This window comes from Microcaecilia unicolor, chromosome 1 (assembly GCF_901765095.1).
Source record: "Microcaecilia unicolor chromosome 1, aMicUni1.1, whole genome shotgun sequence".
Taxonomy (NCBI): domain Eukaryota; kingdom Metazoa; phylum Chordata; class Amphibia; order Gymnophiona; family Siphonopidae; genus Microcaecilia; species Microcaecilia unicolor.
Genome location: NC_044031.1, coordinates 243,599,633 through 243,621,289, shown reverse-complemented (window position 1 = coordinate 243,621,289; position 21,657 = coordinate 243,599,633). Strand labels below are relative to the sequence as shown.

Here is a 21,657-nt window from a genome sequence, read left to right as displayed (position 1 = left end):
ACTCTATATTGGTGATGTTGTAGATGAATTTCCACTTCTCTGCCTCTGTTTGCTGGTTAGGGGTACGTTGCTCATTTTGGACTGGTCTTAACAGGAATCAGAGGAATTTATCAGGTAAGATTAAACGTTAACATTTCTTAGATCACATTTATGTTAACATATCAAGAATATTCATAGTAGAGATCCTGAAGCCCAGACTTGTTTGAGTCCCTTGAAGACCAAACTGATACAAAACCAATTTGACAGTCTATTTTCAGTTCCAAGTTAATCGGCCACTGCTTCTCAAGATGGTCCTTGGGTTTTTGTACTGTGAGTTTCTCCGAGGACAAGCAGGCTGCTTGTTCTCACGACTGGGTGACGTCCGCGGCAGCCCCCACCAACCGGAAAGAAGCTTCGCGGGACGGTCGGCACGCAGGGCACGCCCACCGCGCATGCGCGGCCGTCTTCCCGCCCGTGCGCGACCGCTCCCGCCAGTTCCTTTTTTTCCGCGCCTGGAGAGAGTCGTGCCTTGCCGCTCTCTCTGTTCAGCCGCCGGATTGTTCGATCGCGTGTACGCTGATCGTGCTTTTTTCTACTTTTTACTAACGGTTTTCGTTACCGCCTGGTTTCTTTTTACCAAAAAAAAAAAAAAAAAAAAACCCTGCGCGTGTGGGGCACGCGCTCCCTTTTTTCCCTCGCTTCCAGCGGGGCCGCCGCGTTGCGGCCTAGTGGCCGCACGGTCGTTTTGCTTTTTCGTGGTGTGATTTCAGCCACCATTGACGACTTTGACTTCGCCGACGCGATTTTTCCGTCGATGTCCTCGAAGGTCCCGAGTGGATTTAAAAAGTGTGGTCGCTGCGGCCGGCCGATCTCGCAGACCGACACCCACGCTTGGTGCCTCCAGTGCCTCGGGCCGGAGCACAATCTCAAGTCGTGTGCTTTGTGTCTCGGTCTCCGGAAACAGACTCAGGTTGCGAGACAAGTTCTACGGGACCGTCTTTTTGGAACTTGCGCCGGCCCCTCGACGTCGACCTCGAAGGCATCGGTATCGACGCCCGGTCCTTCGGTACCGGTATCGATGCCCGAGACATCGGCACCGATGGCAGCGACCCCAGGAGAACAGGTCCCGTCGGCCCGCCGGTCCTCCGGTGAGAGTGGGGGTGAGAGGCCGCGTGGGCAGTCGGCCCCGGTCACTCCCTCAGCTCGTGGGCCACGGGACCGAACCCTGTCTGACCCGGTACCTCGAGACCGAGGGGGATCGACCTCCTCCTCCTCCATGCCCTCCGGCGCCGGTGACGGGCATCGGAAAAAAGACAAGAAGCGTCGTCACCGGTCGCCCTCGGTGCAGCCCGATGTCGGAGAGGAGGCGACGCCGAAGCGTCACCGTCGAGAGGAGCGGTCTCCGTCGGTTGTGGAGGTACCGACGCGTCGGGGTTCCGGCACCTCGGTGCCGTCTCCTGGCTCCCAGCAGCTTCTGGCACCGACACCCCTACCGGCCCCACCGCCTTTCCCGGCAGCGGGCCTGGACGAGTGCCTCAGAGCCATCCTTCCGGGGATCCTGGAAGGGCTGATGCGCCAGGCTGTGCCGGCGCCGGGGGTGCTTGCGCCCTCGGCGCCGATGACTGTGGCGCCGGCTGGCTCTAGCCCGGCGCCGGGGCCGTCGACACCGCCGCCGCTTGCGGTGCCGGTCTCGACCGCCACGCAGGTGGAGTCCCCGTCGACGTCGATGGAGGGAGCTCCGTCCCCGCCGGCGCGGGAGTCCGCCGCTCGACGACACCGAGACCCTGGTGCCTCGACGTCGAGCCGGGCCCGGTTCAGGACTCAGCTACATGAGCTTATGTCCGACACCGAGGGTGAGGACTCGTGGGGGGAAGAGGAGGAGGACCCTAGATATTTCTCCTCAGAGGAGTCTACGGGCCTTCCCTCGGACCCCACGCCTTCACCGGAGAGGAAACTCTCACCTCCCGAGAGTCTCTCTTTTGCCTCCTTTGTGCGGGATATGTCTATCAGCATTCCCTTCCCCGTGGTCTCTGTGGAAGAGCCGAGGGCCGAGATGCTCGAGGTCCTCGACTATCCATCACCACCTAGAGAGTCCTCCACGGTGCCGCTGCACAATGTCCTAAAGGAGACGCTGCTTCGGAACTGGGTGCGACCATTAACTAACCTCACCATTCCCAAGAAAGCAGAGTCCCAGTACAGGATCCACTCTGACTCAGAGCTAATGCGGCCACAATTGCCCCATGACTCGGCGGTCGTGGATTCTGCTCTCAAGAGGGCACGGAGTTCGAGGGATACTGCCAGTCCAGGCCTTATCAGGAGGTGGTCAGGCAGCTGAAGGCGTGCAGAAAGTTCCTGTCCAGGGGTATTTATGACACCTGTGACGTGGCATCTCGTGCTGCGGCCCAAGGTATAGTGATGCGCAGGCTCTCATGGCTGCGCGCCTCTGACCTGGACAACCGCACCCAGCAGAGACTGGCCGACGTCCCTTGCCGGGGGGATAACATTTTTGGTGAGAAGGTCGAGCAGATGGTGGACCAACTGCATCAGCGGGAAACCGCTCTCGACAAGCTCTCCCACCTGGCGCCTTCAGCATCCACCTCCACAGGTGGACGTTTTTCCCGGGCCTGGCAGGCTGCACCCTATTCTTTTGCGAAGCGTAGGTACAACCAGCCGGCCCGAAGGCCTCGTCAGGCACAGGGACAGCCCCAGCGCGCTCGTTCTCGTCAACAGCGTGCGCCTAAGCAGCCCCCTGCGCCTCCACAGCAAAAGCCGGGGACGGGCTTTTGACTGGATCCATGGGAACATAGCCGCCCTACAAGTGTCCGTACCGGACGATCTGCCGGTCGGAGGGAGGTTAAAATTTTTTCACCAAAGGTGGCCTCTCATAACCTCCGACCAGTGGGTTCTCCAAATAGTGCGGTGCGGATACGCCCTGAATTTGGCCTCCCTGCCTCCAAATTGCCCTCCGGGAGCTCAGTCTTTCAGCTCCCGCCACAAGCAGGTACTTGCAGAGGAACTCTCCGCCCTTCTCAGCGCCAATGCGGTCGAGCCCGTACCACCCGGGCAGGAAGGGCAGGGATTCTATTCCAGGTACTTCCTTGTGGAAAAGAAAACAGGGGGGATGCGTCCCATCCTAGACCTGAGAGGCCTGAACAAATTCCTGGTCAAAGAAAAGTTCAGGATGCTTTCCTTGGGCACCCTTCTGCCAATGATTCAGGAAAACGATTGGCTATGTTCCCTGGATTTAAAGGACGCCTATACTCACATACCGATACTGCCAGCTCACAGACAGTATCTCAGATTCCGCCTGGGCGCACGGCACTTTCAGTATTGTGTGCTGCCCTTTGGGCTCGCCTCTGCCCCACGAGTGTTTACCAAGTGCCTCGTGGTGGTAGCGGCCTACCTACGCAAGCTGGGAGTGCACGTGTTCCCATATCTCGACGATTGGCTGGTCAAGAACACCTCGGAGGCAGGAGCCCTCCGGTCCATGCAGTGCACTATTCAACTTCTGGAGCTGCTGGGGTTTGTGATAAATTACCCAAAGTCCCATCTCCAGCCAACCCAGTCTCTGGAATTCATAGGAGCTCTGCTGAATACCCAGACGGCTCAGGCCTACCTTCCCGAAGCGAGGGCCACCAATCTCCTGGCCCTGGCTTCGCAGACCAGAGCGTCTCAGCGGATCACAGCTCGGCAGATGTTGAGACTTCTGGGTCATATGGCCTCCACAGTTCATGTGACTCCCATGGCTCGTCTTCACATGAGATCTGCTCAATGGACCCTAGCTTCCCAGTGGTTCCAAGCCACCGGGAATCTAGAAGATGTCATCCGCCTCTCCACCAGTTGCCGCACTTCACTGCTCTGGTGGACCATCCGGACCAATTTGACCCTGGGACGTCCATTCCAAATTCCACAGCCCACGAAAGTGCTGACGACGGATGCATCTCGCCTGGGGTGGGGAGCTCATGTCGATGGGCTTCACACCCAGGGTCTGTGGTCCCTCCAGGAAAAGGATCTGCAGATCAACCTCCTGGAGCTCCGAGCGATCTGGAACGCACTGAAGGCTTTCAGAGATCGGCTGTCCTGCCAAATTATCCAAATTCGGACAGACAATCAGGTTGCAATGTATTACGTCAACAAGCAGGGGGGCACCGGATCTCGCCCCCTGTGTCAGGAAGCCGTCGGGCTGTGGCGTTGGGCGTGCCGGTTTGGCATGCTCCTCCAAGCCACGTACCTGGCAGGCGTAAACAACAGTCTGGCCGACAGACTGAGCAGAGTCATGCAACCGCACGAGTGGTCGCTCCATGCCAGAGTGGTACGCAAGATCTTCCGAGAGTGGGGCACTCCCTCGGTGGACCTTTTCGCCTCTCAGACCAATCACAAGCTGCCTCTGTTCTGTTCCAGACTTCAGGCACACGGCAGACTAGCGTCGGATGCCTTTCTCCTCCATTGGGGGACCGGCCTCCTGTATGCTTATCCTCCCATACCTTTGGTGGGGAAGACCTTACTGAAGCTCAAGCAAGACCGCGGCACCATGATTCTGATAGCGCCCTTTTGGCCCCGTCAGATCTGGTTCCCTCTTCTTCTGGAGTTGTCCTCCGAAGAACCGTGGAGATTGGAGTGTTTTCCGACTCTCATCTCGCAGAACGACGGAGCGTTGCTGCACCCCAACCTTCCATCCCTGGTTCTCACGGCCTGGATGTTGAGGGCGTAGACTTCGCTGCGTTGGGCCTGCCTGAGGGTGTCTCCCGGGTCTTGCTTGCCTCTAGGAAGGATTCCACTAAAAAGAGTTACTTTTTCAAGTGGAGGAGGTTTGTCGTGTGGTGTGAGAGCAAGGCCCTAGAACCTTGTTCTTGCCCTGCACAGAACCTGCTTGAATACCTTCTGCACTTATCAGAGTCTGGCCTCAAGACCAACTCAGTAAGGAATCACCTTAGTGCGATTAGTGCTTACCATTATCGTGTGGAAGGTAAAGCCATCTCTGGACAGCCTTTAGTCGTTCGATTCATGAGAGGCTTGCTTTTGTCAAAGCCCCCTATCAAGCCTCCTACTGTGTCATGGGATCTCAACGTCGTCCTCACCCAGCTGATGAAACCTCCTTTTGAGCCACTGAATACCTGCCATCTGAAGTACTCGACCTGGAAGGTCATTTTCTTGGTGGCAGTTACTTCCGCTCGTAGGGTCAGTGAGCTTCAAGCCCTAGTAGCTCATGCTCCATATACCAAATTTCATCACAACAGAGTAGTGCTCCGCACCCACCCAAAGTTCCTGCCGAAGGTGGTGTCGGAGTTCCATCTTAACCAGTCAATTGTCTTGCCAACATTCTTCCCCAGGCCGCATACCCGCCCTGCTGAACGTCAGTTGCACACATTGGACTGCAAGAGAGCATTGGCCTTCTACTTGGAGCGGACACAGCCCAACAGACAGTCCGCCCAATTGTTTATTTCTTTCGACCCTAACAGGCTAGGGGTCGCTGTCGGGAAACGCACCATCTCCAATTGGCTAGCAGATTGCATTTCCTTCACTTACGCCCAGGCTGGGCTGGCTCTTGAGGGTCATGTCACGGCTCATAGTGTTAGAGCCATGGCAGCGTCAGTGGCCCACCTGAAGTCAGCCACTATTGAAGAAATTTGCAAAGCTGCGACGTGGTCATCTGTCCACACATTCACATCTCATTACTGCCTCCAGCAGGATACCCGACGCGACAGTCGGTTCGGGCAGTCGGTGCTGCAGAATCTGTTTGGGGTGTAAATCCAACTCCACCCTCCAGGACCCGAATTTATTCTGGTCAGGCTGCACTCTCAGTTAGTTGTTCTTCGTAGGTCAATTTCTGTTGTACCCTCGCCGTTGCGAGGTTCAATTGACCTGGGTTATTGTTTTGAGTGAGCCTGAGAGCTAGGGATACCCCAGTCGTGAGAACAAGCAGCCTGCTTGTCCTCGGAGAAAGTGAATGATACATACCTGTAGCAGGTGTTCTCCGAGGACAGCAGGCTGATTGTTCTCACCTACCCTCCCTCCTCCCCTTTGGAGTTGTGTGTTTCATCTTTTGCTAGTCATTCAACTGGCGGGAGCGGTCGCGCACGGGCGGGAAGACGGCCGCGCATGCGCGGTGGGCGTGCCCTGCGTGCCGACCGTCCCGCGAAGCTTCTTTCCGGTTGGTGGGGGCTGCCGCGGACGTCACCCAGTCGTGAGAACAATCAGCCTGCTGTCCTCGGAGAACACCTGCTACAGGTATGTATCATTCACTATCTGTATAGCATGTAAATGTATCTCATGCATATTTATTGAGGATGTCTTGAAAACCCAACTGGCTACTAGGTACTTAAGGATTGACTTAAGGTACACTTTATAGCTCATGATTTAATGTTTAATCTCTCCCTAGATGATATGAATTGGAATGCCTTAGAATGGGACCGAGCTGCAGAAGAACTTACTTGGGAGAGAGTGAGTAAAATAACTTTTCCATTAATGGTATAGCTTTATAATTGTGTATGTTACAAAAGTAGATGTTTTTTTTTTTGGGAGGGAGGGGGTTGGCCTTAGCCCTGGTGATGTCCTCGTTGGGCATGTGGCACCTTCTTTGCTCTTAAGCCCTCTTTTGTTGGCAATGGTTAGCATGGCATCTATATTGAGTCTATAGCAACAGAAGTGAAAGTGTGGGGCCTGTGAGCTGGCTTGTGCTCACAAGCCTTGCAGTATCCCTACTCTTATCCCTACTCTTCCTCTCACATGGGTTGTTAACCAAGGAAATTGTAAGAGATGACTGGTGCAAGACGTATGAGGGTGCACCGAGTCACAAGCCTAGTAGTGTTGCTAATTTTTCTTGCTGCGTCTTGAAAGAATTGCATAGCGCTACATCCTTCAGTTTTGATTTTAACATTCTTAGTTGTGCTGATGCCCTTTACTAGGCTGCACTTGCACATCCCATGGGCTAACCCTGAAGTGGATAATGAACTAAACAGTGTGAAGCTCTGTAGAGGTGTCACATTCATGTGGCCAAGTAGTTCACATTTACTTGGCAAAAACCAGAAAAAAATCTAGTTTTATTGTAAAATATTAAGGCACTTCTGTATAGGATGTGGGATACAAGTGCAGCAAATAAATAAATACATAATTCTGCTCTAGCATAGGAGAGGGTGATGCATTTAAGACATGCTTTTAACTCTGCCCTACTGCCACTATAGAAATCACCAAGGTGAAAGTTTAATGGTGATAAAAAGAATAGTAACAGTTGACATAATTCAATGCATCAATAAAATTGTATTAAAATATAAATTCTCAACACAATGGCCTTCAATATGACTAATAAGAAAACATAAAGATACACAGAAATAACCCAACCATGCCTGTTAAAGCTGTAAATAGTACTAGAGTTTTAAACTCTACCCACTCTCCCACAACAACCTTCCTCCTAACCTCCCTCCCTTCCCTTTTGTGAAATCTTGTCTATCCTGGGAACACACTGTTCCTTCAAGGTTCGATCAAACCAGTCAGTTCTCCCCAGTCCCCCCACCCCCCAAAAAAAAAAAAATACTGTTCAGATAGGTCCATTATGTTGACGATGTGGTAAAGTGAGAGGCACTTTTTATAATATTTGGTAGACTTGTGATAAGATACATAACTTTTGGGGAGAGGTGCCTTAGCACCCCCTCAAGATTTAAAAACATAGATAGGATTCCTTCCCTCCCGCCCCCAATTCATTTCAGTCAATGCTATAGTTGTACACAGGTTCCTAACTGCATATCTCTCTGCCTTAGAAATCACACCTGATAGTCTAGTACTAGGTCTGGTAGAGCTGGAGCCAATCTTGAGGTCACAACTTTAGTTAGTAACTTAATATCAAGGAGGTTGGCCTTGTCTTTAGGATTCTGGTTTAATAGGGTCTTTGCCACTTTTAAAATTCACTATAATAAAAACCCTGACTAGAATCATCATATCCCAACTCTTCTGTACCAAAGAACTTTCATACTTAGTTTAAAGGTTCCAGAATTTTCTTATGTAAAATCTGATAGAATTAATTCTCCAAGCTCATCTGAAGCAATGTCAACAAGTCTGGTCCATCAACTTTGGCATTGGAGACATTGGTCTTGGTTGCTCCGGGAACTGCATCGAACATTGTGGATGCATCAACATCAAGGTCTCTGCCTGCATTGGCTTTGAGCATCAGTAGTGCCTCCGTTCCCATCCTGAGATCAAAGAAGGATTCATCTTGATCCTCGTTTACGCCAAGGGACACCGACGCTGTGTGTAGAATGAAGGCCAAGAAGCATCGGCATAAATCTCCTTTTAACGTACAGTGTCATGAGGACTTGAGGAGCACTGAAATCTTAATAGCTTCAAAGCGCCCCTGACGTGAGCACAGCTCACCCTCCCAAGAACTGAATGGGATATGACAGCTTTTCACCAAGCCAAGTCACCAGTTTGGCTTCAATGACTTCCCTAGTCATAACCGCACTGGTTGTGTCCCAGCCTTTATTGGTGGTGGCCTTCGAGGAGTAGATCTGGGCCATGAGTTTGTCCTGTCCTGTTTTGCTGCTCTGTGTACTGCTATTTCTCCCCAGACTAATTGTTGGGAGCCTCTTTGTGGTACCATCTGCTAGGTCAGGTCTGGGTTAGTTGCTAGCTCTGCCCCTTGAATGAGGTCACTTGCAGGCATGGAGTGAAGAGGCCCTTACCCATATTAGAGAGGAGTTTGTCCTGTCTTGCTTTGCTTTGCTGCTGCTGTGTGCTGCTAGTTCTTCCTGGACTAACTTGTTGGGAGCCTCTTTGCGGTACCATCTGCTGGGTCGAGTCTGAACAGTGTTAGCTCCACCCCTTCAGTGAGATCACTCGCTGGCATTTCCAAACCCATGCTTGGAGGTGCAAGGCACAGGGCAGTGGGTGCCTCCATTATGCTGATAAAGGAGCGCAATTAAGGAGTTGGTTACTCTTTTTGGTGGAGTTTGGCTGAGTGTGGGTGGGAGAATGTGGGAGGGGTATTGCTGTGATGGCTGTGATACCAGTGGTTATGTTTAATGGGAGGTATGGCTCAGTGTCTGTCAGTTGTTGTAAGAAGAAGGTGCCTGGTGTAACCTCTTTTTTTTTTTTGAGGCGGATACAATTATTGTGTCAGCAAGAGATTTGAGAGTTACATAACGTATAAGAACATGGGCCAGACCAATAGTCCATCTAACCCAGTATCCTGTTTTCCAAACGGTGGCCAAGCCAGGTCACAATTACCTTGCAGAAACCCAAATCGTGGCAACACTCCATACTACAAATCCCAGGGCAAGCAGTTGCTTCCTATGTCTGTCTCAATAGAATACGATGGAGAGTTCCATAGCTTAACTATTCGTTGAGTGAAAACATATTTCCTCTTATTTGTTTTAAAAGTATTTCCATGTAACTTCCTCGCGTGTCCCCTAGTCTTTGTACTTTTGGAACGAGTAAAAAATCGATTTACTTCTACTCATTCTACACCACTCAGGATTTTGTAGACCTCAATTATATCTCCCCTCATCCGTCTCTTTTCCAAGCTGAAGAGCCCTATCCTCTTTAGCCTTTCCTCATACGAGAGGAGTTCCATTCCCTTTATCAATTTAGTAGCTCATCTTTGAACCTTTTCTAATTCTGCTATATATTTTGTTTAAACGGTTTTTATTGCATTTTCAACCAAATATGTATATACAACATTTTCCAACATAGCATAACATTTGTAAATATATAACATTCATCTCTTCAAGAAATAACTGTTATACTTTGCAACTCCCCTCCTCCCCCCTTCCCACCCCTTTAACTCTTCAACATTAACCCCCCCCTCTTCCTTCCCCCCTACCCTCCGCAAGCTGCATTTTAATCTAACGTTGTCGCAACAGTAGTGATCCCAAACACGTAACCAAACTTCAAATATAAGATTGCTTATAATTGTAAAACAAGGGATTACCATTATACTCATATGCTTTCCCTTTTCACTATAGTACATTCTTCTCATCTATACTCCTGGTAGCCTAGGCTCTGATGGCCCCCAGAAGTGATGAAGGAGAACTATCCAAGCTGCCACATATCTCCCCCCTCCCTTCGCCTCAACATAGCCATGATATCTGCTTAATTCCCATTCCATCTAGAACAAACAAAACAGGAAAAAAAAAAAAAAAGAAACCCACAAGAATAAAGAAGTGAAATCCGGTGATCCCCCCCCCCCCCCCCCCCACTAGGATCCGGCGTACGCAGTGGTAAGGAGGCCCTCTCAATTAACCTCTTCTATTCACCCTCCCAATGTCCGTTGAACTTCTTAATCATATATTGTTCAATATTAGGCTCCTCGCCCTATGTGGAAGCGACTAAATATAGGGCCCCCAAATTGCCTGGAAAGATTTCTGTTTTTTAGGAGAACCCCAGGCCTCTCTCTTTTCTAATAGCAACAACGCATGAAATCGATTTCTCCAGGTCCAAAAAGACGGGTTCTCTTCTCCTATCCATCCCGCCAATATGACTCTCTTCCCTACTGCTGTTGCTTTTCGTATAAATAATATTGTTTCCCGTTTACTAATCCCAAATTTCACGTATTGATCTAACAGTAATCCTGCAGGTATCATCGGCAGAGAGCAGTTCCACAGGTCCCCCACATAATTCAAAATGGCCGCCCAAAATAATTTCACCCCTGGACATTTCCAAAAAGCATGTGTGAAGGAATTATTTCCCTGTTTGCACTTTGGGCATACTGGTGTTGCCACTCCTCCAAACCTAAACATTTGCTCCTGTGTCATATATGCTCTGTGTAGGATCTTATATTGGCACTCTCTCAATTCTGCACTTATAGAAATCTCTGGTATCCTCCTAATCATAACCAATAGGTCTGACTCTACCATCTGTTCCCCTAACTCCCGATTCCACCGATCTAAAAGCGTCCCTCGAGACCCATGTTTTACCCATTTTTTCTGCTATATATTTTTTGAGATATGGTGACCAGAACTGAACGCAGTATTCAAGGTGCGGACGCACCATGGAGCGATACAAGGGCATTATGGTATTTTCGGTATTATTAACCATCCCTTTCCTAATAATTCCTAGCATCCTGTTTGCTTTTTTAGCCGCTGCTGCACACTAAACAGAAGTTTTGGCATATTATCTACAACAGCACCCTGATCTTTTTCTTCAGTGCTGACCCCCCCAAGGTGGGCATTAGTATCGGGTAACTATCATTCAGATTATTCTTTCTAGTGTGCATCACCTTGCATTTGTCCACATTAAATTTTATCTGCCATTTGCACTCCATCTTCTAATTTCCTAAGGTCTTCCTGCAATATTTTACAGTCCACATGTATTTTAACAACCTTGAATAGTTTTGTATCATCTGCAAATTTGATCACCTCACTTGTTCTGATTTCCATGTTAAATAGTATTGGTCCCAGTATAAATCCCTGTGGCACTCCACTGTTCACCCTGCTCCATTGAGATAAAAGGCCATTTAACCCTACCCTCTGTTTTCTGTCCAATAACCAATTCCTAAACCACACCAGAACCATGCCTCCTATTTCATGATTCTTTATTTTTCTCAGGAGTCTCTCATGAGGAACTTTTATCAAAAGCTTTCTGAAAATCTAGATACACTACATCAACCGGCTCACCTTTATCCTCATGTTTATTTGAAGCAAGTTGATGAGGCAAGACTTTCTTCAGTTGAACCCATGCTGACTCTGTCCCATTAAACCATGTTTGTCTACGCGTTCTATAATTTTGTTCTTTATAATTGTTTCCACTATGTTGCCTGGCACCGACATCAGATTTACCGGCCTATAATTTCCTCGATACCCCTAGAACCCTTTTTAAAATCGGCGTCACGTTGGTCACCCTTCAATCTTCAGGTGCTAGGGACAATTTTATCGACAGGTTACATATTACTAACAGCAGATCAGCAATTTCATTCTTGAGTTCTTTGAGTACCCTTGGATGTATGCCATCTGGTCCAGGTGATTTACTACTCTTTAAATTGTCAGTTTGGTTAGTGAGGGGGGACTTCGGATAAAGTTAAAACTGATGACTAGTAACCATATATGAGATGTAATGTGGTACTTGCTGGATAATATATGTCCTATGGTATGTTATGCCTTGTTATAGTACATGTCATCAATGAACATTATTTAAAAAAAAATTGTCAGTTTGACTCAGTACATCTTCCAGGTTCACCGATATTTCTTTCAGTTCCTCCACATCATCACTCTTGAAAACCATTTCCAGTACAGGCAGAGTTGAGATGAAATGTGCATATATTAATGCTCAATCAGTACGGAATTAGTTACCAGTTATTTATGATTTGTTGAATGTGGATCGCTGTGTTGTGTGTTTCTGAATCCCGGTTGCTTAAAATGAATGTAGTTGGAACTAGGCAGTGTTGCCCTGCTGGTTATAAGTGGGAATGGGCCTGTTGCTGTAGGAGGGGGGGGGTAGTGGGTTGGGTTTTTTATTATTTTTTTTTTAAGGATTTCTTTGCTATGTTAGCGTGTGGGATGTATTGTCAATGAGTTTGGTGAGTGGTGTTTCAGAATGCTCAGATAGTATTGTGTGTTGTGTACTTACCTCCAGATGTGACTGCTGAGCATGGTTTTCCATTTGTTGAGTTTTTGAATGGTTTGGGAATTGATTTTGGTAAAGTGTGTTTGGTGGGTGATTTTAATGTGCCTTTAGGGGCTGAGGATGTTCGTTTTCAAAAACAGGATCATCTTTTGTTTTATTCTCTTTCTGCTTTTTCATTAGTACAAATTGTTGAGGTTGCCACTCATCAGGCAGGTCCTGTATTGGACTTGGATTTTTGTAGCACCAGGTCTAATACAGGCTGTGGGTAGTGTTGTGGAGGTCCGACCGGTTGAGTGGTCTGATTATTTCTTGATATAATTTTCTCTGGTATTTTTTGTTTCGATAATGGCAGGATGGGAGTCAGGAAGCAGAATGAAAGTGCGTCCGCAGTTTGAGATTCGAGTGCTGTGTGATGCATGGGTGCTGCTGAGTTGTGCAATTCTCCCAGTTTGGCTCTTGATGCGGTGGCTCCTATGAAAGAGATTGAAATAAGGCAGAATTATAAACAGTGTCCTTGGATGACTGGACCAGTTTTGCAGGTGCGATGTGAATTGCTGTAGTCTGAGAGGAGTTGGAGAAGATTGGGAGATAGTGAAGGTTATGAGAGTTTTCGTATTCGTTGACTGAGTATTTGACTTTGTGATGAGGAGTGGAATAAATATTTTAGGCAACGGGTAAGGAGAGCATTGAATAAACCATAGGAATTTACTGTGTGATACTTGCTGGAAGGATATAAAGATCATAGTGGTAGTTGTGGGCCAGATGCTAGTTTGTATGCTGATTTCCTATTGCATAAAGAATATTGAGAGATGACATAGGGGAGATGGTGGGACGATGGGATCGATACAGTAGCTGGAAGTTGGGTATAGAATATGTTCAGTGAGGATTCGGAACATGAGATTGCTTTTGTCATTCAGGGAAAAACATCTATGTTCTCCTTGTGGGGACCCATGCACTTCTGGTGTTGTGAAGCAGTTAGTGCATGATCTGAAACCTGTGGTAACAAGAATAAGTTAATCAGTTATTACAAGAAGGGATTTTCCCACAGAACTGTAAACAAGCAACTGTTAAATCTCTGAAGAGGAAAGGGTTAGATCCAGTTAATTTGAGTCATCACCCAATTTCAGTGATACCATTTTTGGGAAAGGTTTTGGAGAAGGTTGTGTTAAAGCAATTGGAACAGTTTGTGGAGAAAGTTGAGTGTGTCCATCCTTTTCAAGTTGGGTTTTGACATGCCCATGGGGTAGAGACATTGTTGGTCTCCACAGTTGAGGAGGGAAATGGCTATTGGTAGGAGTTTTTGTGTGATGTATCTAGTGCCTTTAACTCTGTTAATTTGTAGTTTTTGTTGTTGAGATTGAAACAGTTGGGAATGTGGTTGTATACATCGATGGCTTTTGTCCTGTCTTCTGGGACGTACTTTATATGTGAAAAGTGGGGAGACAGGGTCTCGAGTAGTTCATGTGGATAGAGGGGTGCCACAGGGTTCAGCCCTGTCTGTGCTCTTATTTAATATCTACATGGCTCCGTTAATGAAAGTGTCATATATTGAATGTGCCATATATGTATGCAGATAATGCTTAGTTTTTTTCCCCCTATTGATGCCTGGGGGGGCTGCGTTGACTGCTTGGTTGAAATTGTGTACTGGTAGTGTACAACACCTGTGTTGAAGCGGCTGCATTGGCTCCAGTGTTTTTTCGTATTTGCTTTAAGACACTGGTTTTTATTCATCAAGCCTTGTATGCCGTTTCTCCACTTTATTTTACTCAAAACTGTTTATGCATATTGCCTGTGACAATCATTGCATTCTGAAAGCGCAATGCGCTTATCTTTGGACACAGTAGTAAAAGTTTGTTGTTACGAACTTATCTGCCTTCTCTATTGCTGGAGTTCATTTATGGATGCCCTCCTTGGACAACTTCATTTATGTTTAAGAAATTAAAACAATGCAGTTGTTTGTTGAAACTTTTATGTAGGAGCAACGTGTTAATATTATTGATGAAGGGTAGTACGTGCAGTTTGATTGGTTTTATGATATGTGGTATGTTGTGATTTTTGTTTTGTTATTTTATTATGTATGTTTGATTTTTAAGCCATCTAGGTTATAGGCATTATATAAATTTTTAAAATAAATGAATGAATGATGCAGGAAGAGATGGGGGCATCTTCTGGCTTGGCACAATGCCATGACATTGAAGACATCAACATTGGCTCCTTGAGAGCTCCAGCCCATCCTTGAGTCTCATACCCTGCCTGTTGGGCATGCATTGGAGCCAGTATGCACAGAGGCCATTTTCGATCTCCAGTCCCTTGGGAAAAGAAACTTTGTCAGGGCATTGCAGGTCACTGGTTCCTCGCCACCTTTGCCCAGGGCCTGACTGGATTTTCAGTATATTGAAGCAGTTTCAGACTCGAACACCCTTGGAGGAGTATTTTTATGAGTTATTCAAACTACTCCTGAGTGTCTGAGGAGAGGTCCTCTTGGAGGAGGGGGGGACCCTTGGTTTTCATTCAGTCCTCTCACCTCCATGTGAAAAATTTCGTCCAGAGGAACTCTTCTTTTTTTATTTTGTCAAGGAAATGACTAAGTCTGTCCCAGATGAGTTGAAGACTGAAGATGAGCCCAGGTCCAAGTTGTTGGGCATCCTTCAGTTTGATGCCTCCCCCTTCCACCCATGGACCTGTCAGTGCCCATGCACAGATGAAATAGTAGGAGACCCTCTCTGTTCATCCAGTTAATAAGGTCAACTCTATATATGAGTTCAGACAGCTCCAGTGTTTGAGAAGCTTCATCATCATTTCGTGGTGGTCGAATCTACTTTCAAAAGAGGAAGGCTTGGACATTGGAATCTTCAGGGCAGTTTTTTCAAATAATTACGCTTTGGCTTTCAAGGGTGACAATGCAGAGGAACTGAAAGATTCTCAGTGAACCTGGAAGATGCACTGAGCCAGGTGAACAAATTAGAGTTGTAATTCACCTGGGTCAGATGGTATACAACCCAGGTTACTGAATTACTCAAATGTAAAATTACAGAGCTGTTACTGATCTCTAAACTGTTAAAATTATCTGTAGTACCTGAAGATAGGCGTTACACTGGCACGCTCCAATTTTTAAAAAGGGATCAGGGGTGATCTGGGAAATTACAGACCAGTAAGTCTGAAGTCAGTGCTGAGCAAGAGTGGGAACTGTTATAAAGAATAAAATCATTGAACACATAGACAAACACGGTTTAATGGAACAGAGTCCAAATGGATTCACCCAAGGGAAGTCTTGCCTCACCAGTTTGCTTCATTTCTTTGAATGCGTGAATAAATGTAGATATTCAGTCTGATTTTCAGGATAGTACGTCTGATTTTCATGTCTCCACGATACCATAGGGCTTCTCCACTGCTACAGACACCGCATTGGCTCCCCGTAAAAGCCACAATTATCTTCAAGATTATAACCCTTCACAATTCTTCAAGGCTTGTTTGAAAATATAAGTGAGATTAAATAGACATGCTACCAACAATAAAGAACAGCAACGTGGATGCAGCAGCTCATGGGTTTGTTTGCTTTGGGGGAGAGGAAACAGAGACTAACCTAATTGGCTTTTTGATGTCATCCCATCTCCTGTTTTTATCCAACCTTCTTGATCATAATACTGAAAACCCTAGGCAGGCATTCCATGTTGCCACAAATTGGGAGGAGGACACATCCCAGTGTCTCATAAGGTCTTTCCACAACTTCCAAATAGGAATTAATAAAAGACTATAATGCAACCTAAGATAGATAATGCCATTGTGTAAATAGCTCCCATTCTACTTGCATGAGGATATACTCTTCTGTGTCCAAAATCCAATCTCCCAGATGGCAAACTAAACAAGCTAAGTTATATTTATATAAAGCTAGGACTTCTAAGCCCCCCCACAACTTCATATCAGTTGTATAGGGATTTTTGGTTTTTTTTTTCCCCAACAAAAATGGGAAGGATGTCTATGAAAAGTATGAATGTCCTTTTTCAGAAGTTTAAAGGGAAGCATTTGCAAAGTATGTAACCAGTTATTAAGCAAAGTGAAGATCCTCAGCAGCCTCAGAGGAAAAAGTGGATCTTACCCATATGGTGAAACGGGAGCTTAATGGGGTACAATAAGAAAGAGAGTACCTTTTTCAAGTGCAAAATTGTGTACTCCTGAACGAAAGCCTTCCAATGATCTTCCCACCACAGCAGAGAAATTCTGTACACAGAGTACTTTATTGTTAGCATAGGTTAATGAGCCCATCGAGCATATAGCCCGGAGTATTTTCTCTTGATGAACATAATTCAAAACTTTCAAAATAACCGTGTGGGGATGCTTGTCCAGTGGTTTAATCATGCCCAGACAATGTGCTCGTTCAATCCTTAAAGGGCCTGCCTCAGACATTTTGATCTCCTGTGGTAACCATGTCTGAAGAAATCCCTGTAATTCAGAGGCCTTAACAGATTCAGAGATTCCAATCAGCTGAAGATTACACCACTTGGGAGCAATTTTCTAAATCATCCACCTTTTCCTCCAGTTTGTCCAGTTTAGATTGCAAATTGTTATAAAGTTTCCTGCTGCTGAAGTCTATCTTCAGCATTGGACAGTTGCTGTTGATATTGAACAAAATCCATATGCAGTTGTCTGCCCATCGACAGAACTGAGCTTTGCGGAGATCTCCCGAAGCTGAGATTCAAGAGGAGAAGGCAGAACCGCCTTTATCTCTGCCACTATTTTGACGACCCATGAGGATCTAATAGAAGCAGGCCTCTTCCTACACCATCTTGGCATTGCCAGTCCACGTTCGATCCCAGTCTTTATGTGGCATTTTGGGAGCCATCAACACTGGGAAAGCCACAGGATTACCCCCAGAGGACCAGGCACCTTCCCCAGGTGATGGAAATGCTTTGGGTGGATAAATGTCGATGGCGGTAGATGTTACCCATGGGGCCTAGGAGCAGGTCTCACAGACACCTGCTTTCTAGCTCAGCATCAAGTGACCTCCCTTAATAATGCTTTTATTTATTTATTATATTTGTATCCCGCATTTTCCCACTAAAAGCAGGCTCAATGTGGCTTACATAGTAAGAGGTAACACAGAATTTTAAAGGGAAGAGGAAGATCACCTAAGGGGAAAGGACATGTTTTGTATGAGAGCATGGGAAAAAGATACATATTTTGTTTCATTTAAGAAAAGAAGATTGACCTTAAGTCGTAAGGATACCTGAGATAGACAAGTGTTGAGTTGAGTGATTGAGGTGTAGCTGGAAATTCTGCAGACAACGTGAGTGTCATCTGCATAACAGAAAGGAGTGCTCCCATGATCTTGAATAATTGTTGTTGGTGAAAGAAAGATATTAAAAAGGGCCAGAGAAAGAATGGAACTTTGGGGAGCACCAAAGGAGAGAGGGAATGAAGCTGTGGAAGTACGGTCGAAGGAAAGTTGGAAGGTACAATTGGAGAGAGAGCTATTAAACTATGTAAGATCGGTCCCAGAAATCCCTATTGAGGCAAGGTGATGAAGCAGAAGTGTTTGATCAAATTGAAAGTGTATGACAGGTCAAGAGGTAGTATAATAACTGAGCAATGATGGTTTTGAGAGGAACGGATGAAATCCTGTAGTGCTACTAACAAGATCTCGGTACTGTGGTGGTGACAGAAGCCAGATTGAAATGGATGCAAGATATTACTATTCTCAATGTGTTGAACTAATTGATGTGAACTAGGTTTCCTGTAACATTTGCCAGGAATGTAAGATTAGAGATCGGATGAAAGCTGGTAGGGGATGCAAGATATAAGTGAGGTTTCAAGAAGCGGACAGACCAATGTAGATTTCTAAACAGAAGGAACAGAACAGTAGCTAATGATGATGACATAAACTATTCCAACTGGTGCACAAACTACTTGACACTTCACCGGTTACCTCAAACTACACAGACACCTCATCAGCAGATAATCTGGCAATTTACTTCAACAAGAAAATTATAAAACTACGATCTACGTTACCACTTAACACCACCGACCATGAAAAATTCATTGACTGTACGGACCCAACCACCGATGAATATTCAGCTGACCGAACCTGGACAAACTTTGACCTACTGTCTGACGAAACCATCACCCAAGCGATCAACAGGTTTGCCAAGTCCCATTGCAAACTGGATATATGTCCCAACAACCTAATAAAATCCGCCCCTCAACGCGTCATAACAGATCTCAATTCTTACTTAAAACTTCATGCTACAACATGGACTCTTCCCTAAGGATAAAGGAACTATTTTATTCACCCCAATACCCAAAGATCTAAAGAAAAAATCAAATGATATAACCAATTATCGCCCGGTGGCTTCCATTCCTCTGGTAATAAAACTAATGGAAAGTATGGTAACCAAACAACTGACCGACTACTTAACCAAATTTTCAATACTACATGAATCACAATCAGGATTTCGATCCAACCACAGCACCGAAACAGTATTAATCACTCTCCTAACCAAATTTAAACAAACAATTGCAACTAGCAACAGTGTTCTCCTTTCACAATTTGACATGTCCAGCGCGTTCGACATGGTTAGCCATAAAATATTATGGCTCAAGCCTAACAGTACTTAATGTGAGTAGTTTATGACCTATACATATTTATTATAGATATATTCATACACTGGTGATAAAGATCTACTTGAGCTCAGCTGTATGTACATACACAAATATTAGGAGGCGGAACATCGTATGTGCAATGATGGTTCCATTGTGACACCACCACATATTCCTCTTGGGGATATAATGGGTGTAAACGGTATGGTCTGAGCACATTTAAAACACTTTATAATATTTATAGCATTTTAAAGTGCATATATAAAAAAAAGATAAATTATTTTGAACCCAAGTTTAGTGAGTTTATGGTTTAACTTGGTTTGTTCTTCCTGATTTTTTTGTAATTTATAAAATATTATTGACCATCCTAGAATACTTCGGGATTGGAGGAAACGTATTGGGATGGATCAATGGCTTCCTAACCGCAAGAACATACCAACTGACATCAAATTCAAATGCATCACCATGGAAACCTGAATGTGGAGTACCCCAGGGATCGCCACTATCACCAACATTTTTCAACCTAATGATGACACCACTGGCCAAATCACTATCCAACCAAGGCCTCAATCCATACATCTATGGAGACGATGTCATGATCTACATCCCGTTCAAACATGACCTAAGAGAAATTACTAATGAAATAAAACACAGCTTCCAAATAATGAATTCATGGGCGGATGCATTCCAACTAAAGCTCAACGCAGAAAAAACAGTCTTATCCTCTCATCACAATATAACACAATGAAACAAACCACTATAAACACCCCAGACTATACCCTTCCTGTCTTGGACAGCCTGAAACCTTTGGGAGTTACAATTGACCGAAATCTCACATTAGAAAGCCACGTGAAAAATATAATAAAGAAAATGTTCCATGCAATGTGGAAACTCAAGAGTTAAAACTTTCTTCCCAAGGGAAATTTTCCGCAGTCTGGTACAATCAATGGTGTTAAGCCTCTTGGATTACTGTAATGCCATCTACGCTGGATGCAAAGAACAGATCATTAAGAAACTCTAAACTGCCCAAAACACTGCAGTCAGACTCATATTTGGAAAAGCGAAATACGAAAGCTCCAAACCCCTAAGAGAAAAACTTCACTTGCTCCCACTGAAAGAACAAATGAATTGCGTTCAAAATCTGTGCCTTGGTTCATAAAATCATTCATGGTGAGGCCCCAGTATATATGTCAGACCTCATAGACTTACCAACCAGGAACACAAAAAGATCAGCATGCACATTCTTGAACTTCCACTACCCCAGTTGCAAAGGACTTAAATATAAATCAATATATGCATCCAGCTTCTCCTACATCAGCACGCAACTGTGGCATGCATTACCAAAGGCCTTAAAAACAATGCACGATTTAACAGCCTTCCAGAAGTTACTAAAGACTAACCTGCTCAAGAAGACATACAATAATGAACCATCATAAATGACCTAATCATCAAAACTCTATCAGAACCAGATAAAACCGAATTCTCTACACCTGATGGCTTCAATCAATTTGTCCCTAATGAACATTAACACATTACCCCTTTATCTCATATGCCTGAAATGAACTGTTTATCCAACTTACTTTATAATTTACTTTAACATTTATGATCTTTAATACTTATCCATTAACCCCATTAATATTATGTTTACTACAAATTGTATATTCTTCTTATAACTTGTAATTTTTTATATTGTTACTATGTAAGCCGCATTGAGCCTGCCATGTGTGGGAAAGCGCGGGCACAAATGTAATAAATATAACACTACTTTGTATTTCTCATTCCGGAAATGGCGATCGCCATTATGGCATAATGTAAGCCACATTGAGCCTGCAAAAAGATGGGAAAATGTGGGATACAAATGGAATAAATAAATGAGAAGGACATAAGGGGACTTGCTTGGGAAAGACGCTTCATCAATGAAGCCAGCCATGGATCCAGGGATGATGATGATGGACAAAGGGAAGCAAAAATTTTAGTAAGCAATATTGCTGTAGGTAAATTAAAAGGAGACCAAACTGGTTGAGCAGATCGGGGAAGGGATAGGAACTGGGGAGGGAGAAGTAACTAAGGTGGAGGAGATAGATAAAGGATTAAGAATTGTGCAAAGGGAGACTGTTCAAAGAAAAGAAAAATGCTGCCAGCTAGTTCTGTCTGTTCACCAAGTCTTGCCTGTTGCATGCCACTTTTTTTCCTTTTTGTTAAATTTCAGACAGCTTGGTAACCAAGAAATCCTATTAGAATAGAATATCTCCATCCTGCTTATTCTCACAACTGTTGCAGATGTACTCCACGGACAGCAGTATGAATATTCTTACACCACTCCCACCTCCCTTTGGAGTTGTATTTTATCAACTGTTTTATTAGATTGGCCTGGTCCCACATGATGATGATGGTGGGCAGGAAGGATACGTGCATTGAGGCATTTCCAAAATCTTCTAGAAAAGAACGCTGGGGAGTGTCTCCATACCAGGGCTCTATTGGTGACATCACCCATTAGTAAGAATATTCATCCTGCTGTTCTTGGACAACATTTGC

At 45.5% G+C, this 21,657-nt stretch overlaps 1 protein-coding gene across 1 annotated transcript in view; it reads left to right on the top strand.

Annotated features, from left to right (window-relative positions):
* LOC115471506 (E3 ubiquitin-protein ligase MARCH6) overlaps nt 1-21,657 on the top strand; it is a 350,986-nt gene that overhangs the window by 120,855 nt on the left and 208,474 nt on the right. The window contains exon 8 of the mRNA XM_030205152.1: nt 6,359-6,420. Coding sequence (XP_030061012.1) covers nt 6,359-6,420 — 62 coding nt within the window. The remainder of the gene's footprint in view (nt 1-6,358; nt 6,421-21,657) is intronic.